Source organism: Phaseolus vulgaris, chromosome 8, assembly GCF_051622355.1.
Source record: "Phaseolus vulgaris cultivar YP4 chromosome 8, ASM5162235v1, whole genome shotgun sequence".
In the NCBI taxonomy this organism is placed as follows: domain Eukaryota; kingdom Viridiplantae; phylum Streptophyta; class Magnoliopsida; order Fabales; family Fabaceae; genus Phaseolus; species Phaseolus vulgaris.
The window spans coordinates 33,664,590-33,681,087 of record NC_143505.1 but is presented as its reverse complement, the minus strand read 5'-3'; the positions used below and the strand labels follow the sequence as shown (position 1 = coordinate 33,681,087).

General features: G+C 34.4%; 1 protein-coding gene across 4 annotated transcripts; it reads left to right on the top strand.

The window, feature by feature from the left end:
* The first annotated feature begins 882 nt into the window (after positions 1 to 882).
* On the top strand, positions 883 to 10,690 carry LOC137824237 (peptidyl serine alpha-galactosyltransferase). 4 transcript variants are annotated; one of them, XM_090294311.1, is made up of 9 exons: positions 883 to 1,407; positions 2,080 to 2,250; positions 2,641 to 2,896; positions 3,049 to 3,249; positions 3,488 to 3,963; positions 8,698 to 8,862; positions 8,999 to 9,065; positions 9,181 to 9,242; positions 9,522 to 9,614. In XM_090294311.1, exons 1-9 carry the CDS (start codon positions 1,103 to 1,105, stop codon positions 9,523 to 9,525), a joined length of 1,707 nt encoding a protein of 568 aa, XP_090150437.1. In that variant the 5' UTR covers positions 883 to 1,102; the 3' UTR covers positions 9,526 to 9,614. The 4 variants fall into 4 exon arrangements, with proteins under 4 accessions (XP_090150437.1, XP_068485879.2, XP_068485878.2 ...); XM_068629778.2 differs by having other exon boundaries at positions 2,653 to 2,896; positions 8,999 to 9,242; positions 9,522 to 10,690; XM_068629777.2 differs by having other exon boundaries at positions 8,999 to 9,242; positions 9,522 to 10,690.
* Positions 10,691 to 16,498: the final 5,808 nt, after the last annotated feature.

Here is a 16,498-nt window from a genome sequence, read left to right as displayed (position 1 = left end):
CCAAATGACGACACGTGTAGGGTTGTATGCTACCTGTTACTCCACTCCGGATGATGACACGTGTAGGGTTGGATGCAATAGAGAAATGACGCTCAAGCTATCCTAGCTCAGATGATGACACGTGTAGGGCTGGGTGCTACCTGCTATCCCAGCCCAGATGGCGACACGTGCAGGGCTGGATGCGAGCCACGCGTCCAAAAGCATAACGGCCTGGAGAGAGAAGAAACCTAGCTATAAAGGTAAACTTAACAGAATTTGCTGAGGAACGTTTTCATTAAGGCTCATTGCTAGGGTTGTGTGCCTTTAGTACGGTTCTACAGAGCATATTTTCTCTGAGTTTTTGGGTGTTCTTGTTGCTACCTTGAGCGTCGGAGCGCCATCGGCAGCAGAGGCGCCACCTTGTGTTTTCAGGTTCTCAGAGAGGTTTTCTGTGGTGTGGACTTGAAGGTCACGCGGAGTCAAGCTGGTGAGGCGGTTCGTGACGAGGCAACGCTCTCACGCTAGGTCAACCGGCAAGATCACTAAGCAATATAAATGTTACAGAAATCACCTTCATTTCAAGAAAGAATAGATTCCATTTGATGCTTGAAAATAGAATATATTGCAAGATTAACACTTAAAGCTAAGTCAATATCAAATAAATTCCTTAAATATTCAATAAGTTTTTTTTTTTCATTTTTTATATATAAATATTGTCTACTTACACTTTAAGATATTTAGGATTAATTATGTTTCACCTATCTTATTTCATAAATTTTATTTTTTATGCTGTTTTCCTACATTTTATTATCATATTTAAAGATCTTTACGGTGTTTTATTCATTTATAAAATATTATCAAGACGTTGAGGCGTGAAATATTAATTTTCAAAATTGTAGTTTTGAATGAACCCATTTCAGGCAGGGCAGGCAGGGCAATCGATTGTTTCCTCATTTATTGTAATATCCTCGTCAACTAAAACATTTACCACAAAACTCCAACTTTGACTTAGCATTCGCACAGGCTCTCTTGGATATGGCAACAATTAAAGTCATGGAATTCAGATCTTGTTCCCAAAATTAGACAACACCCACTTCACATCTCACTTGTCAGCTGATCCACAATGGAGAAATTTTCAATTTTGTTGTCTTTGGTGATGCTGGGTCTGGCCATTTGTAATGTGGGGAGAGTGGAAGGAGCTCAAAAAGCTCCTTGGAGGATTCAGACTCTCTTCTCTGTGGAGTGTCAGAACTACTTTGACTGGCAAACGGTTGGACTCATGCATAGTTTTAGAAAGGCGAAGCAACCGGGACACATAACGCGTCTTCTCAGTTGCACAGAGGAGCAGAAGAAAACTTATAGAGGGATGCATTTAGCTCCCACTTTTGAGGTGCCCTCGATGAGCAAACACCCAACAACTGGTGACTGGTAAAGTAGAATCAGTGTTTGCTAGAAGTTGAATCAGCTTCAGGAGTTTAATTTGGGATGAAAAAGAGTATATTGGTTTTGTGTGTTGTAGTTTTATTGAGAACTGATCTGCTATCATTAGCACTGGTTCTGATTTTCCTATGTTACTGCCACTCTGGTGGTACAGTTTTGCACAATGCATGATGTGTGATTGTGTTGACCTTAATCTTTGCAAAATTTTGTGCGTTTCTGTGCTAGCTAATTTATAGTGATTGTATGTCTTGATTTGTGTTTACATCGGTTTGTTATCTAAACTTATGTGCATTGGTTTGTATGAGTGTCTTTTACTTAAGTGATCTCTTTTGACGTAGACAAGATAACTTTTATTAAAGCGTGTTGTTCAAGGATATACTATTTTAATTGTGAGTGAAGACCTTTCTAGTTATTTGACTTCTGCTCCTCTGAAATTAATGCTGGGTGTTAGTTGAATATTGTGCTGCTTCTGCCTCTTTTGTTTTTTTTTTGACATTGAATAGTGCGACTACTTTTGTATTGTAAGTGGTTGATCCTACCATTCCCGTTTTTACAGGGATGTGAGTTTTAGTCTTTTGCAAAATAAGACACATGAATACCATATTGCAGAAGTAAATTAGTGACATCCCTTTCCTATAATTAGTGACATCTACTATGCAGGTACCCTGCAATAAACAAACCTGCTGGGGTTTTGCACTGGCTCAAATATAGTAAAGATGCAGAGAATGTTGACTGGGTTATTATCCTTGATGCAGACATGATAATCCGTGGCCGAATTGTACCTTGGAAACTAGGTGCAGAGAAAGGAAGACCTGTTGCCGCCTATTATGGGTATTCACTAATATCTAAATATTTAGTTAGTCCATTTTTAGTGTTATAGTGTTAGTAGTTAGATATTCACACAGTGGAAGGGTGTAATTGAGCTAGTGTAGCTTCATTATGGCAAAGAGCAGATTATGAGAACATAAAGCTTTGAAGACCTAGATGTTTTCATTTCACATATTTGTTTCGATGAGAGAAGGAAGGTTCAAAGCATGTAATGGTAAATTTGAAAATATAAACTTCACTAAAATCCAAGCTAGAAAGATTTTGTATCGTGACTCTGAATCAAGTTATGAAACTCGTCTGAATTTCTTGAAACAGTACAGATATCTTGTATTTTTTTATTCAGTGTTTATATCACTGGATCACCATGAAAACATGCCATAAACAAAACAAAAGTTCCTTCTCTAGGTACTTAAGAGGTTGTGACAATATATTGGCTCAACTGCACACAAAACACCCAGAACTTTGTGACAAAGTAGGTGGACTTTTGGCAATGCATATAGATGACCTGCGATCTTTGGCATCTATGTGGCTTTCAAAAACAGAAGAAGTACGGCAAGATAGGGCTCACTGGGGAGTAAACATAACTGGTGACATATATGAGAAAGGATGGATTAGTGAGATGTATGGATACTCTTTTGGTGCAGCAGAAGTGAGTTGACCCTTTAAAATGTTTACTGTATTTTGTAGATTGCTATGGCCCTAACTATTAAGCACTTTATTGAACTATTTAAATTTCACTATTTGTTTTGCTTTTATCCTTCGTTCGCCCTTTTCATTTGGCTTTTCTTCTGCTGTTCACAGGTTGGGCTCAAACACAAGATCAATGATAACTTGATGATTTACCCAGGTTACGCACCCCGTGAGGGAGTTGAGCCAATTCTTCTTCATTATGGGCTTCCATTTAGGGTTGGGAATTGGTCATTTAGTAAGGCTGACCATGATGAGGATGAGATTGTTTATAGCTGTGACCAGCTCTTTCCTCAACCTCCTTATCCCAGGGAGGTATGTATACCAACATATTAATTGGAGGAAACTAGTGTCTTTTAGAAAACTACTTCTTATTCCAGTGGCATTGTTGTCTCAGTCCTGTAGAGAAGCATATATATTCCCTTTGATGTGTATAAATAAGACTCAGCATTTTAAGCCTAATGTTTTAGTCATTATACTGAATGAATGCATCCGTACATCAGTGTTTTTTTTTTTTCAAGTTTTAATGAATTTTGAAAATTTATTATTGCAGGTAATGCAGTTGGAAATAGATCCTAATCTACGGCGAGGACTATTTTTAAGTATAGAGTGCATAAATATTCTAAATGAAGCTCTTCTGTTACATCATGCAGCTAACGGCTGCCCTAAACCAGCATGGTCTAAATATGTGAACTTTCTTAAAAGCAGAGCCTTTGCTGAACTAACTAAACCAAAAACTGTAACTCCTGCTACTCTACAAATGATGGAGGATGCAGTACAAGAACATATTGATCATGATGCTACCCGGCCATATCCTAAAATCCATACTGTTTTTTCCACTGAATGCACACCATATTTTGACTGGCAGACTGTAGGGCTTATGCATAGTTTCCGTTTAAGTGGGCAGCCAGGAAATATCACTAGACTTCTTAGCTGCTCTGATGCGGACTTAAAGCTATATAAAGGCCATAACCTGGCTCCCACCCATTATGTTCCTTCTATGAGTCAACATCCATTAACAGGCGATTGGTAATTCTGTCTGTATTTCAATTGTATTATGTTTGTCTTCTTAGTTAATTTCTATTTCTGCACTTACAGTAGGGAAATAGCAATCAACAAAAGTGGTTATAAAGTCAAGCATGAAATGGGCAAAGACTAATCTTCGCAACATCCTTTTGTTTTTTCAGAAGATTTTAAAACTAATTTAGCTAAAAGCATTTCATCTTGATGAACTTCTCCTGATGATAAAATTAAGATTTTATCTGAAACTATATTCGCTATGGTCAAATTTGTTATCTGCCTTGGTTGATTTTTCTTTTTCAATTTCCATTTTTCTCTGATTTTTATTTCGAGTGAAAGAAAACTGTCTGCTTGCTGACAGGGAACCTAGACTATGAGTAACAGATATATCTTCTCAACTTTATTTCCCTATTAAAACAAATGAAACCTTCTAAACCCAAGCTGGATGTGATTATTATGCATTACGTATTGGGGTAGCTTTTGATGTTCTAAACATACGATTCTGGGTTTAGTCCATCTGGGACTGGTGGGACCACCACCAAACTTCATTTATTTATTTAATCTGCAACACTACTCACTGTGGCAGGCCTCCACAGAGGAGTGTCTGGATCTGTGAGGAACAATAAGAGTGAAGGGAATTATAGATTTAAGCCGTAGCATGGAGATAACAATTACCGCAGTAACTTTTTAGGAGGTCCCTGAGTGGAGAGAGTAGTTTGCAAGGCAGTTAGGGAGACTAATTGTAAGTTATTGGTCATTGATTGTTTGGGAGATAGAGGGAAGATGGTAAGGCATAGATCACCTGATACATGGATAGGTGATTTATGGTGTATAGTCTAATCCTTTATCAGTCAATACTTCCTTGCCTAACATTACCTTTCGTTGCTGGAACAACCTTGTCCCCAAGGTTAAAATTTGGAAATTGGTCTTTTATGGTGGAAATATCTTCCCATGGGCCGCTTTGGGACCACCCTCCTGCCATTGCACCAACACTTGTTGTATTGGCTCACCCTAGTGTTGGATAGCCAAAATTGTTTGTGTAATTCATTTGGCAATTGTCTCTCAATTGGATGAGTTCCTACTATTAGTTTCAATTGAGATGCTTGGTAAACTGTATGTATGCGGGAAGCCTTGGGAAGTTGTAATACATAAGCCACAAACCCTACTTGTTTGAGGACAACAAAAAGACCCTAGTAACATGTTGACAATTTTGGGTGTAACTGCATAGGCATGGTTATCAAACTCGCGAGCTAACTCGTTAACACATTTGAGTTTATGTTCCCACTCACCCTGGGCGAGTTAACTAGAAAGCAAAATCGTTTTAAGAGAAAACTTGGTAGACTCGTTGTAAACTCGGTGAACTTTCTTGAACTTGCAAGTCTGCAACCGAGTTGGCGAGTCTAGATAGACTTTTTTTAAACCCTGTTAGGAATGAAGAAAATAAATATAGGATTGATATCCCTTGTGTAAAATACACATAGGGGTCTTTATTTATAGATGAAAATAATAACAGAATCAATAACATAATAACAGAATAATATAAACTATGGGCTAAGCCCGTTACATTCAACACTCCCCTCAAGTTGGTGCATATAAATCATATGTACCAAGCTTGTTACAAATATAATCAATACTAGATCCCCGTAAAGATTTAGTGAAAATATCTGCTAATTGATCATTTAAATTAACAAATTCAGTCTTGATGTCTCCAGACACATTCTTTTCTCGAATGAAATGACAATTAATCTCAATATGTTTGGTCCTTTCATGAAAGACGGGATTTGAGCTAATATGAAGAGCAACCTAATTATCACAAGTGAGTGTCATTTAAATGACTTCTCCATATTGCAATTCTTCGAGTAACTGTTTAAGCCAAATAAGCTCACAAGTAGCTGAAGCCATAGCTCTATATTCCGCTTCAGCACTAGATCTTGCCACAACATTTTGTTTCTTACTCTTCCAAGAAATTAAATTATCACCAATAGAAACACAATATTCGGAAGTAGATATTCTATCAGACGAGATCCTGCCCAATCAGCATCTGAATAACATACAACTCTAGTATGATTATTGTGACCATATAACAAGTCTTTTTCAGGACAACCTTTAATGTATTTCAATATACGAATGACTGCATTCCAATGATCAACACATGGTCAATTAAGGAATTGACTCACCACACTAACAACAAATGAAATATCTGGACAAGTGACAGTAAGATAGTTCACTTTTCCGACTAATCTTTTGTACTCCTCATGATTTGAGAAAGGCTCCCCTGACTAGGTAGGAGTTTTACATTAGGATCCATAGGTGTCTCAACAAATTTTGAATTTGTTAATTTAGTTTCCTCCAAAATATCCAATGCATATTTCCTCTGAGAAATAGCAATACCATTGTTTGATTGTGCTGCCTCAATTCCTAAGAAATATCTAAGTTTGCCAAGATCTTTGGTCTAAAAGTGTTTACAAAGGTGTTGTTTTACCTATAAGATGCCATGGTGATCACTTCCTGTAAGAACAATGTCATCAACATATAGTACAAGATAGATACACCCAACACTCGAGTGACGGTGAAAAAAACGAATGATCTGCTTCAGTGCGAGTCATACCAAACTATTTAACAACTTTGCCAAAATTTTCAAACCAAGCCCTGGGAGACTGCTTGTGACCATATAAGGATTTGTGGAGACGACATACCAATCCAGAAGACTCCCCCTGAGCAACAAAGCCGGGAGGTTGCTCCATATAAATTTCTTCCTGCAAATCCCCAATAAGAAAGACATTTTTGACATCCAGTTGATAAAGAGGCCATTGTTGAATAACAACCATGGCTATGAATAAGCGAACTGAAGCCATCTTTGCTACTATAGAAAAAATATCACCATATTCTAAACCAAAAAATTGGGTATAACCCTTAACTACAAGACGAGCTTTGAGATGATCAATAGTACCATTAAGACTAATTTTAATAGCAAAGACTCACCTGCAACCAACAACAAATTTCCCAGAAGGTCAACAAACGAGTTAGACGACTAATGGATAATAAGTTAAAGAGAGACCCATGAACATAAAGAACATTGTCAATAGATCAAGAAGGAAGAAGATGAATAGTACCAACACCATGGGATGAAACCCTAGAGCCATTGGCCATGGTAATGGTTGGTAAATAACCGGAGGTAGACAAAGAAGAGAAAAAAGATTTATTACCAGTTCAAACACAGTATTACGCTCCCTGCCTTCAAATCTTCTATTCAAAGCAGTTGTGAAATCTTCCCACGATGGGTTCCTGGACTTTTGAGGCCAAAATTTGAACCAATAGTTGTTGTCTCCTTCCATACAAATGAGAGCCAAATATAATTTTTCTTTTTGAGAGGCATTCTTTACTTCAAAAAAATTTCCAGCTCTTGCTGTCCATCCTAACATATCATTCCCTTCAAAAGTGGTTAATTCCACCCTTTTAGTCCAAGGTCTCAGCAGTTCTTCTCCCTCTTCGTCTGATTTGTTACCTTGGACAGATCTTCCTTCCTTCTTTTTTCATCATTAACTGAATTTTCCTCTCCTTCTGACAACTTCTCACTTTTCTTGATTTCAAGTAGAAGTTCTTTGATTTCTTTCATGTTTGGCAAGGTGTCTTTCATAATAGCTATATATGCTTTCAATAATCTTTCCTTGTTCATTGGCCCATCTTTCCAACATACGTAGTCGACTCTCCATTTTGTCTCCTAGATGATGTATCCAACAGATTGCACCAAACTTGTTATCTACCTCCTCAAAGAATAGAAACAAGATAGAGAAGAATGTAGACTAAGACTCTTCTTTCTGTATTGTTTCAGCACTTATCAACTTTGAACACAAACATCAGCTTACAAATGAAATCTTTTCCTTTCACACCGGGCACATTCCCTATCGCAACAACTGAAAACTCTCTTTCCCCGACACTCACAAGAAAAGACTATATATAGACTTTCTCAGAAAGTCTCACCTCGACTAACTTAACTAATATTTTTGAATTTCTTTCTATAATACACTTTCCATTTCCCCTCATTACTTTCGTGCCTAACACAATCATACTCAGATAAAGCACTGGCACAAGGACATAAATCAACACTCAAGCTCCAACGGTTGTATTCAAGACAACTATAAATCGAAGTTTTTCTATGCAAAAATGACAAAGAATTCTAAGAGTTTCTACATGAATTTACTGTTGTCCATACAATAGTTTGCATAAATCTTATACGTGCTAAATCAAAACATCGTCTACTAGACGACTTAGAGAAAATGAACTTTGTGTGGAAGTATTTTCTCATACAAGGAGCCTTAATAGATTATATCTCTCTAGTGAGTTTCCTTGTAATAATTTTCAAACAATTTTTCTTATAAGGTCAGGAACGGCATTGTATACTGGGGAAAGCCATAAGTGGTTTAGTGTTAAAGAATATTTGTGTTTTATCTCAATGGAGTTCTACTGTGTACTTCTATGTAGTGCATGTCTTGATCTTTAAATTGTATAACATTGGTATTGATAAGGTGCAGAGAATAACTAATTGCTTATTTGTATGACATTTGTGTCACAATCTACTACTCATCTGTCTTTTGTTGATGTTTTACAGCTGAAATGGTATATAAATATCTTGCTCCACTACTCTAAATGCACAATAATTGAGATCCTATCACCTTTAGATGTTTATTTAGATGAATTATTTAGACATTAGGTAAAGAAATGAATTTCTCTGTTTTATATCAGGTATCCAGCCATTAACAAACCAGCTGCTGTTCTCCACTGGATCAATCATGCAAATATTGAAGCTGAATTCATAGTGATTCTAGACGCTGATATGATAATGAGAGGCCCAATTACCCCATGGGAATTCAAAGCTGCACGGGGTAAACCTGTTTCAACTCCCTATGAGTAAGCGTGTGAATTCAATTTATCATTGTAAAACCTATTAGTGCTGTTGGCATCAATGTATTGTGGATGTTGTGGTCTTTCTGGGTTTTGTCTTGGTATGGTGATTCATTTGTTGTTTATTTTTTTTACATGCTAGCTACCTTATTGGCTGTGACAATGAGCTTGCAAAATTGCATACAAGCCATCCCGAGGCTTGTGACAAGGTTGGTGGTGTAATCATCATGCATATAGATGATTTGAGAAAATTTGCTTTACTTTGGCTGCATAAAACTGAGGAAGTTCGGGCTGATAGAGCTCATTATGCAAGAAACATAACAGGAGACATATATGAATCGGGTTGGATCAGCGAGATGTACGGTTACTCCTTCGGTGCAGCAGAGGTATTTTGTTTTTAAATTTTCACAATTCATACTCAGCATAGATGTTCATCTAAGCACAAGCATGGGAGGCAACACAGAAATTCTAAATGCTTTTATATTATATGTTATAATTTGGACATGGTTTCCTTTCTGAACTTTTCATGCTTTATGAGTCTTCACATGATTATATGCTCTATATCTTTCTGTGGATTGAAATGATCATCAAATTTCATCCCCCATCGTACCCTCTTTAAATTATGAGCAGGTTTCACTGTATAACCTGTAATGCTGTTGATGCAGTTGAAATTGAGGCATACTATAAACAGAGAGATTATGCTATACCCAGGATATGTTCCTGAACCAGGAATCAAATATAGAGCTTTTCACTATGGATTAGAATTCAAAGTTGGGAATTGGAGTTTTGACAAGGCAGACTGGCGAGAAGTCGACATGGTTAACAGATGCTGGGCCAAGTTTCCAGAGCCACCAGACCCATTAACACTAGATCACAATGATGAGGAGAATTTACAGCGAGATTTTCTCAGTATAGAATGTGTGAAGACACTAAATGAAGCATTGCGCTTGCATCATGAAAAAATGGACTGCCGCAAAGATGGTTCCATATCCAAATTAAACGTCTCTTCTACATTAGGCAATTTCAGTAAAAATTTTGAATCAAAGGAAAATCATAAGTCAGCAGATTATTCTGGGGAAATGGTTAGCGTTCAAAAAGACGGGACAGGGATACCTAGTTCCTTCAGGTGGTGGGTGTTATTTTTATGTGCATTTTCTGTATTTGGATTCTTGGTAATAGTTTTTTTGGTGCATTCTGGTCATAAAAGAAAAGGAATGAAAATGAAACACCATAGAACCAGGAGAAGAAACTTGTAACCAGGATAGAAGGAGGGACATCACTTGAACCGTCTTGCCTCTTTAATCATTTTGCTTCTCTTATTCTACGTCGTAAAGCATGCAGGTAAAGAATTTAAGACTACCCTGCAGTAAAGTGATCATAAATTGAAGGGACAAGTTATATTACTTGAGAGATTTTGGTTTCATTCCCATAGAGCATGATCATATGAACGTTCGAGACCTCTCATTTGGACAGGTTTGAGAGTGCTTGTACTATATTTGTACCCAGAATTCATGAAAAGATTAGCAACATGGAATGAGATGAGAAAATCAAATTCTGCACCTTAGATGTTCAAATTTGTTGGTGTTGAACTGGGATTGTCCTCCCGATCAGGGGATTGATTCACTCACAGCAAAGGCATTTGATGAGTTGTGAATTGTGACTGTCTTTTCAATCATTCTTGTAACCTTTTATCCCTCACACTAAGGGATTTGTATTTGTAAAATGATTGACCACCTATTATTCTAAGTATGATTACTATTATAAAAAAAAACTGAGATAAACAAAAGAGAAAAAGGAAGAAAAATGATATGAAAAGAAATATTTTTTTCTATTTTATTTTTCTTTCTTAAATTAAAGCAAAAAATCTGAATATATACAAGCAATACACTCATTCTAAGTATAGTTAGAGATACATAATAAAAAATAGAGAGCCAATAAAAACTAAAATAAGAAAAGAAAAAATAAATATTAGTTTTCTTTTAGAAGTCTTGTATCCATATCATTTGTTATTACATTATTGTCAACAAAAGATGATATATTTGTAAAACTGTGCAGGAGAAGGACAAAAATCAATTAATTATTGTTCTCATATTGTTTAGGGTTTAGGGTTTAGGGTTTTCCACCAAAATAAAGAAACTAAAGTAAAATAAAAAATATTTATAATCCACATTTCATATATTTATTGGTGAGGGACAAAGAAGTCATGGCAAATCTGCATGTCAATAAAAGCAGAGGATTTACCTAAAGAGAAGGGTGAGTAAAGAGAAGGGTGAGATTGAAGTTTTTTCTTAAAAGGGCTGCACAAATTGGGATTCCACTCGCTGTGATGCATTTCTTCTCCATACCCATTGATAAGAACCATTAACAAAAAAAAAAAAATATTCAATTGTTCTTTTCAAATGGTAAAATCTAAAAGTTAAAAATATCTTTTAGATCGTACAACGTCAAAAAGTTCACAAATTGTGCAATTTAGAAAAGCTTATAGATTGTGTAATCGAAAAATTTCTGAATTGCACTATTTATAAGTCATTATTAGCTTTCAAATTACACAATTTAGAAGTCATTTTTTTCATAAAAAAGACTCCGAGATTGCACAATTCAAAATTGTGCAATCTGAAAGCCAAAAACGACTTTTGAATTGTGCAATTTGGAAACTATGTGACCTTTTTTTGTTGAAAAATGGATGAGTGGTGGTTAAGATTATGCTCAGTGTTTTTTTAAATCTTTAGTCACATTAGGTTTATAGATAAAAGTAAGTTTCTCCTAATGTAATATAGGGTCAACCTAGGTCAATCTAAGAAAAATATGTTTATGAAGTTCATTGTATGATATTCTCTCTTTCGCAAATTAAAATAGGGGAATTTGAATTGAAATTGTATTGAAAAAACAAACTAGAACGTAAAATAAAGTGTAGAATAGATTGTCTAGAGACAATCGTCGAATAAACCGTCTACCAACACTTAAAATGTAAATAACTGAAAAGTAAATGAAAAAAATGTAAAAGGTATGAAAGTAAACTTAAACCTAAACTAAAAGCGTGAATAAAATGGACAAAAATCAAATATGCAGTAAAGAACTGAAAAACAGAGTATGCATTAGAAGCTTGAAAGAAAATTGTGTAAAATGATTTAATGAATGTAAGAATGTAAATCGAATCAAAACTAAAGTCTAATTATAAAACAAAAGTGAAATGCAAATGAAGATATGTAAAGAAAAAGCTAAGTACAACTTTTAAACAGTCTAGTTGAAAATCATCTACTAGACCGTCTAATAGTTATCCTGAAGAAAAAGAGAGAACTTCCTTCATGTGACTCTTTGACAAGGAATTTCCGATATGTTCCTTGAGCTATACAAAGTTTTCCTTCTCTAAACAAGTACCCCTTCGAAATATAGAACCCTCCTTGCGCCCTATGTTTACAAATAGCAAAGGTGGATGCAAAATCATGATCATGCTCATATAGTTCAAGTATGTTATCAAATCCAAGAATATGGGCTCCAAGTTTACAAAATAAGGCATGTCTCCTTGATATAGCAACTGCCACAATGTTTGTCTTGCTTTTCTTATATTTAATAACATAAGGAAACTGTTATAGAAATTTCATCCACTTTTCATGTCTTTTATTCAACTTATGTTGACCCTTCAAATATTTCAAAGACTCATGATCACTATGAATACAAAATTATTTAGAAGCCAGATAGTGTTTCTGAGTTTGTAGGGTCCTCACAAGTGCATAAAGCTCTTTATCATAAGTGGGATAACTGAGGGTTGCACCATGTAATTTTTCAATAAAGTAAGAAATTTGGAGCCCATCCTGCAACAACACAACACTTATGCCTACTCCTGATGCATCACACTCTAGCTCAAAAGTTTTTGAAAAGTTAATAATTACTAGAATGGGTGCATTGGTGAGTTAAGCTTTTAGCCTTTGGAAGGTTTTCTCATTCTTCTCTCTCCAACAAAATGGAGTGTCTTCTTCACCAACTTATTGAGAGGTGAAGCTAGACTAGAGAAGGTTGGAACAAAATGTCTATAAAAGCTTGCTAATCGATGAAAGCTCCTAACATCTCCCACATTTTTTGGTATTGGCCACTCTTGTATGGCTTTGATTTTCTCGGGGTTAACATGTACCTCATTGTTATTTACTACGAAACCTAGAAAAAAATACAATATCAACACAAAAGGTGCATTTTTCTACATTAGCAAACAAATGATTATTTTTAAGAACTAATAAAACTTCCCTAAGATGATTTAAATGTAGTTCTAAACTATAACTATAAACTAAAATCAATCTAAACAACAACAAATTTTCCTATACAATCCCAAAGAACATGATTCATAAGCCTTATATTAGGTGAATTAGTAAGCCCAAACGGCATCACCATACTCGTATAGTCCAAATTTGGTCTTAAAAATAGTTTTTTACTCATCACCCTTTTTAATTCTAATTTGGTGATAACCACTATTTAGATTAATTTTAGAAAATTTAGTGGACCCATACAATTCATCAAGCTTATCATCAAGTCCTCGAATTGGATGCATGTACTTGATGGTGATATTATTTATGGCTATACAATCACAAAAAATTCTCCATTTCCCCTCTTTCTTAGGCACCAACAAGACAGGTACAACATAAGGGTTTAGGCTTTTTCGTACCAAGCCCATCTCCAAAAATTCTTGAACTTGGGATTCTATCTCCATGGTTTCATTTGGATTACTAACTCTAGGAACTAAATCTTTTTTATGTTCTATGCCCCTGAAAGATGACCGATCCTTCCTTAGGGAACACATCACCAAACTCTTTTAAAAGTTCTTTATACAAGAAGGTAAAACACTAGATTTAGAAAATGTTGCAATGCATGTAAGTGCTCCTTTACAAAGAATGAGGCTTGGAGGTTTCCAAATAGAAGAACTCTTTTTATTTATGTTTTTAGTAAATTGGTCTCCTGCATGACCTCGTGGGAAAGAATACTCTTCTCCCATGCCTCAAAATTATCATAAGGACTACTTTTTGGTTTTCTGTAATTTTTTTTTTCATTTTCATCTTTACTTGATCTTGTATTACATGTGATGGTGTAAAAGGAAAGAGTACAAACTTTTTTTCTTTATGGGTGAAAGTTGTCTCGTTGGTAAGCCCATTGTGTATGATTTTATTTTCAAATTGCCAAGGCCTCCCAATAAAATATGGCAAACTTTCATGGGTACTACATCACATAAAATGTTATCATTGTAATTATCCATAGAAAGATTGACTTTCACCTCTTGATTTACAGTCAAATTCCCATCTTCATTCAACCACTGCAATTTAGGGTTGGGAATGTTGGAAGTTCACACATCTTTTCCTTACTTTAGATTCTTGGAGGTTTATTCTTTAGTTTTATCTTGTGAATAACTTTTTTTTAAAAAGCTTTCATTTTAGGCATCACTATGCTACTTGACATCTCAGCTAGGCTGACACCTCAAGTAACAACAATCATTTGCCATCACATGAAAAAAGTATTATTAAAAAAAGAAAAAAAAAGAAAATACAAAAATATGGGGGGACTAGACCAAAACCTATATGTTAACAAAAACGATACATAGGTAAACTATACCTATTAATAAAGAATTCTAAGAACAGACTAGATTGAAGCCTAAGTTATTATCTTGTGAATAACTTCCCTCCTTCTTGTACTCTCTTTTATACTCTTTCTCGGGATAGGAGTTAAAGTAAGAACTTTATTTACGATTTGATCCTTTTCTCAAATTTTGTTGTTCTACTTTAATACAAAGTTGAATCAAGTGATTAAGATCCCTGTGACGCAAAAGTTCTACTTTATCTCTTATCTCAAAACTAAGACCACTTAAGAACCTAGATATGGTGGTATTTTCTTCTTCCCTAATGGAGGCTCTCATCATGTATAGTTCCATCTTTTGCCTATATTCTTCTACACTCATATTTCTCTATTGGAGCCTTTGGAGTATGGTGACACCTCAATGAACTCATAAGATCATTCCAATATAAAATTGGAGGTTCATTATGGAGGCATCTCTCTCTTTCTAGGAAAGTCAATCAATACATAGCATTGTTTTGACAGCTTAAGGGGGTTAGGGGTACTTTTCTTTCCTTGCTTACTTGGTGATAGGCATATAGTTGTTTTACCTTTATTTCCCAATTTAGTTAGATTTCAACATTTTTCTTCCCATGAAAGTGAGGTATGTCAACTTTGACTTTAAGGGTGTGTTTGGATTGGGGAGAGGATTTGAGGGAGTGGATTTAGAGTGATTTGAGAGGAAAGTGTAAAGAAAGTGAGGTTGTTTGGATTATGGTATATTAGAGTAGATTTGTGAGGAAAATTTATTGAAGTTTGTGTGTGATAGGATGGTTGTAAGGAGATTTTTATTTTTTTTTAAATTGTATAAAATGTAAGTTTACAAATTTAACCTTTTAAAAAAAAAATATTTTCACAAATCAAAATTAAAATTAAAATTAACTTTTATTTTTATTTTTGTTATTTAATAAATTTATTTTAATTATTATTAAATATGTAATTTATATTTATATTTATATTTATTGTTAATAATTTATTATTATTATTATATATATATTTTAAAATATTATTGATCAAATATTTCGTTTAAAAAATATAAATGTATTTAAAATTATTTCTATATTATATTATTATTTTTATATTTAATACTATTATTTTATAAATTATTCTTTGTTATAAATCATTATATTTATTATTATTTTATTATTATTATAATTAATTATTATTAATAATATTATTAAATAATTTTATAACATCAAGGGTAATATGGTTAATTCACATAATCTATGTGGCTTTCTTGGCAAATCTTTGGGCACCCGTGAAGATGAAAAAATGTGTTTCAGCACCTTTCTTCGCTTGCCAATACACGGATATCAGTGGAAACAAACGTACATAATCTCTGCCTTTCTTTCTTCTTATACAGTGAACAACCAGAAACAAACACAGCCTAAGTGTATGGCTTTCTCTTATAGTCCTTCTAGGTGGGGGTTGATAATAATACTGAAGTCTAAGACTCATTTCTTAGTGGGGTTACCAGACCTAGAACTCAGGTTCATTATGGAGGCATCTCTCTCTTTCTAGGAAAGTCAATCAATCATTATAGACTCATATTTTTTTTTTAATTTTATGGTGTTCTTTTTAATTACTTTATGATATTATTATTATTCCGTTTTAAGATATGTTAAAATAAATTATTCATTTTTCATATAATATAAAATTTGTTTTTTAACAAATAAACTCACTAGCAAAAGAGTCGCGAGTCACACCAGTTCAAAAATTAATTATTTAACAAATACAAACTCAAAGAAAATGTATTGTACTATTCTACTATATTCAATTGTACAAACTAAAGTTGATCCAAGATGATAAAAGTTTGACTCTACTATATAAGATGAGTGATACTTTTCTATTCTTTTATCCATAAGTTTAGTTGTTGATCATTTACATATATATCTTCCATCCGCTTTCCTACCTATCTATTTGGGGTTTAAAAATAATTTACTAATCCTAATCCTAATAGATACATATAGACAATGGTAAAAAAAAACACTATGAAGGTGAAAGAAAATTAATAGTGATACAAGTCATGCCATTCAACTACATACGCAAAACA

Coding starts and splice junctions, on each gene's coding strand:
- LOC137824237 (XM_068629777.2), top strand. CDS start 1,103: ATGGAGAAATTTTCAATTTTGTTGTCTTTGGTGATGCTGGGTCTGGCC. Junction 2,251..2,640: donor CCTGTTGCCGCCTATTATGG/GTATTCACTAAT, acceptor ACAAAACAAAAG/TTCCTTCTCTAGGTACTTAA. Junction 9,243..9,521: donor ACTCCTTCGGTGCAGCAGAG/GTATTTTGTTTT, acceptor CTGTTGATGCAG/TTGAAATTGAGGCATACTAT.